Source organism: Leptonotus elevatus, chromosome 1 (genome assembly GCF_054856555.1).
Source record: "Leptonotus elevatus isolate MCC_2025b chromosome 1, RoL_Lele_1.0, whole genome shotgun sequence".
Taxonomy (NCBI): domain Eukaryota; kingdom Metazoa; phylum Chordata; class Actinopteri; order Syngnathiformes; family Syngnathidae; genus Leptonotus; species Leptonotus elevatus.
Window position 1 is genome coordinate 13,321,653 of NC_141239.1, and position 3,966 is coordinate 13,325,618.

The 3,966-nt window shown below is 34.0% G+C and overlaps 1 protein-coding gene across 3 annotated transcripts in view; it reads left to right on the plus strand.

The window, feature by feature from the left end:
• Nucleotides 1-3,966, plus strand: part of LOC147180952 (guanine nucleotide exchange factor VAV3-like) — a 56,235-nt gene that overhangs the window by 20,401 nt on the left and 31,868 nt on the right. For all 3 annotated transcript variants that reach the window (XR_015094787.1, XM_086075332.1, XM_086075340.1), the window contains exons 13-16: nt 1,826-1,894; nt 2,166-2,252; nt 3,441-3,526; nt 3,598-3,730. Coding sequence is in view for 2 of the 3 variants with exons in the window: in XM_086075332.1 (XP_085931458.1) it covers nt 1,826-1,894; nt 2,166-2,252; nt 3,441-3,526; nt 3,598-3,730 (375 nt within the window). In the remaining variant the exon portion in view is untranslated. The remainder of the gene's footprint in view (nt 1-1,825; nt 1,895-2,165; nt 2,253-3,440; nt 3,527-3,597; nt 3,731-3,966) is intronic.

Below are 3,966 nucleotides of genomic sequence, written 5' to 3' on the forward strand. Positions count from 1 at the left end.
TTTTAGCAGGGTATGTATAATATGTAAAATGACTTTATAGGGTCAAATATTTGGTGAGGTGACATTTCACTATACAGTAGTTAAACCATGTGAATTCTCATAGCCAATAAATAAAACATATTATACATGTATAGTAAAAAAAGAAAGAAAAAAAGACCACAAATCATTAAGTACATTTTTTTCTTCTAATTTTCTTTGGAAATATCCATCCACCGATGCATCCATCCATTTTCTTAACCGCTTAGTCCTCACAAGGGTCGCGGGGGGGCGCTAGAGCCTATCCCAGCTGGCTTCGGGCAGTAGGCGGGGTACACCCTGAACTGGTTGCCAGCCAATCCTTTGCCAGCCAATCTTTGAAAATAAAGCATTAATATCAAAATAATTTTTTTTTACAAATTATACGACCCTTGTGAGGACAAGCGGTTTAGAAAATGGATGGATGGATAGATATTACATTATTTTACATTTAGTTTAATAAATCTATATAAAAAATATATATATTGGGAGGAAAAAAAGCAAACATGGTCAAAGTGGGTGAAATTCTACATTTAACCATTGGAGGGCGACTTTCTCCACATTTCGGCTCACAATTTTAGTGAAGCCATAAAAATATGCAGTTGTACTTTTTAATAAGAAATATGACCTTAAATAAATTAAATGCCATAATTTAATGTCATCACTTGTTAATCTGACATTTTTTTTGGTAACTTGATTGTTATTTGTAAAACAACAACAACGACCATGTAGTCCAAGGAGGAGTTTTTAAAGTGTAAGAAAATCGAGTAATTTCTCCCCTGGTGAGCTTGTTCATTTGCCTTGACCTTCACAAAGTCATCCTCAGGTGTCGTCAACAGATGGCCGCCCGCGCACATGCCTTCTCCTGCCATCAATAACGTCTCAGTGCTGATTGCTCGAGAGGACGTGTGCATTTAAATGTTCTTTTAAATGCAAATTCCCTCAGCATCTTAAGGATTAACTCCACAAGTGTGTTTTGGGATGTGTTTTGCTTTTTCTGTAGGAGTTTTATTTTTTTATTCGGAAAAGTTTTAAATATAGGAGATTTGGGGGGGGGGGGTGTTGCTACCTAGAAAAAGTTGAAAACCTGTTTCTGCCAGTAAAAAAGTAGGACATTGTTATTGGTGAGTGGCCTAATTTATAATTATGAGATGGTATCTCATTTTTATGAGATGGTATCTTAATTATGACTTTTTTACACATGGACACCTGCAATATTGGGACTTTATTTTTTTTTACAGAAATGAGCTTCCATATTTACACTTATAGTTTGTTTGTTTTAATTTAAAAATCATAACCCTCGTAGGGTAGTTAGAATTTTATAAGAAAAAAATGTCATAACATTACATGAAAAAAAACATATTTTTTCTTGTCAAAAAGTTCTAACTTAAGAAAAAAAAAAACACTGTGAGGAGAATTAAGTTTAAATTTTAGGAGGAATAAAACATGACATTGTAAAAAAGAAAGTCGAGAAGCTAGCCTGAGAAAAAATATTTAAAAAAGTTTAAATTCTAAAAAGTAAAGCAATTTTGTGAGATTAACTGCATTGTAAATATATATACATACAGTACTGTATATGTATCATTATCAATCAATTATATATCTACCCCCCCCCCCCCCCCCGGAAAAAATTACAATATAGAAGATTAGCCTATATTTGGGGAAATAAGTTGCAAAACAATTAGAATTAAAAAGTTTGTTGATTTATGTAGATCAGCTCGATTAATGATTAGCGATTGGGTTAGGTAAGGGTTTTACGATGGCTGTGGTTTGACACTAGAACAAATCAATTCTTTTCTCCTTCCTTCAGGAGCTTCTCAAGCACACTCATGATGCCGCCGACAAGAGCAACCTGAAAGTGGCACTGGATGCCATGAAAGTAAGTAGAAAGTCGTGAACCCAACTGTAACCTGTAATGTGTTTTCTGTTAAACTAACCTACTTGCTTTTTTTTGCGCTCATGGCGCCATCTGGTGACATCTTGATGCCAAGCAACCTTTTTGGGTGGGCGTCAAATTCTCACAGATTTGAAAACAGCTGTATCTATTAATGTGGCCAGTGTAATTTTTTTCCCCATCCATCCCACTCCTTCTGCAGTTAAGACAAAATATACATGTGTATCTAATGTGTGTGTGCACGCATTTGTGTCAGGACCTGGCTCAATTTGTCAACGAGGTAAAGAGAGACAACGAGACTCTACGAGAAATGGACCAGTACCAGCGATCCATCGAGAACCTGGTATGCCGCACACACATAATAACGTCACTATAGTGAATAAATACAATAGAATGTGTTCAGGGTCACTCTGTTAAAAAAAGAAGAAGAAGTCTTCATTGAGGAAGTAAACATTAGCTGAAGATAACAATATGCTAATCGTTGCTAGCAGCATCTAATTAGACAAAGGCCAGCCTTCACGCCGAAGGTATTTAATAAACCAGTCAAATACTAATTACCAGTTGCTTATTATTCTGTGTTTTAATTATGCAGAAGGGTATCAAGGCCACACTGAAAAGAAAATAATATATTGAAAGTAAAGTGGTAGGAAAGTAGCTGTTTTGATTTCACAAGAATACAAGTAGATTTGGTTTGAAAAGAATACTTTCAGAATCAACTCAAGATTTTAGGAGAAAAAAGATTGTTGAGTATTTTCAGAAAAAAAAGTTTTACTGTTCGGAGATTAATGCTGAGAAAAACATTTTCATTCTGACATGAAAAGTTATTTCTTCATTGTTAGGTAGATCAAGGTTTTTTTTATTTTTATATAATAATAATTTTTTACTATTATCAGAATCATTGTTTTTTTGGGGAAAAATAAATAAATAAACCTATGACAATAAAGTTGTAAAGTGTGACGAGTACCCCCCCTCCAATTTTTTGAAAAATTTAGATAAAAAAAATTGTCATTTTAAAGAATACAGTCATTTGTGCTGAATTCTATGAGAATAAATTAGTTTTGGGAGAAAAAAAAGTTGCATCAAAGAGATTAAAAAAAGAGGGAAAATCTTTAGAAGAAATTAAAATTAAAATTAACATCAAAGTTGTATGCAGAAAATAAATCCAAATTATGAGAAAAAAGTTGTCATTTTAGGAGAAAATAAGAATAGTAGTTTCTGAAAAACAGTAGTTAATTATTTTTGGGGAAAAAAATCATATAGAAAAAAACCTCATATTTCAAGAAAAAAAGTAAAGTAGAAAAAGTAAAAGTAAAAAACTAACTTAGATTTTTATTCTGAGAAAAAAGTCGTTTTAAAATTAGTACTCACATAAGTTTAAAAACAACTTTTTTTCCTGAAAAAGTACAAGCTTTTGTTTCCCAATTGTTTATTAAATTCATGCATGTTTTCATACATTTAATATATATATATGTATATATATATATATATATGATTTATTGTTGTCATTGATTTTTTGAATTTGTTCAAAAAGAACCAGCCTCTAATCCGCTACGGTCGCCCAAGAGGAGACGGAGAAGTGCGAATGGTGTCCAACTTTGACAGGAGGAAACTGGACAGGTTTGCTGAGCGGACATTTTGTCTTGATCTGAACACTCTGGCTGACTTAATTGCCGTTGCCTTGTTTTCAGACACCTCTTCCTGTTTGATGTGGCCGCCGTGGTGTGTAAACGACGTGGCGACAACTACGAGATGAAGGACGTGCTTGACCTCAACGTCTTCAAGATCACCGACAACCCCATGTCGGACAAGGAGGCCAAGAAGGTGGGCTCAGACTCTGTTTACAACATAATACAGTATTTGATTAGCTACACCTGCACTGTATAATGAAATCAAGGAGAATGGACCATGCTGACTAATTTAACCAAAACTAGGAATCTGTCATAAAAAGGCACATTTGGTAAGTTCTCATCAAGACCTTTAATTTGAGGTGCTAGTCGAGGGGATTAGTCATGGATACATTTTCAACATTATTACCTCCACCAAGGCTCAACTATCTT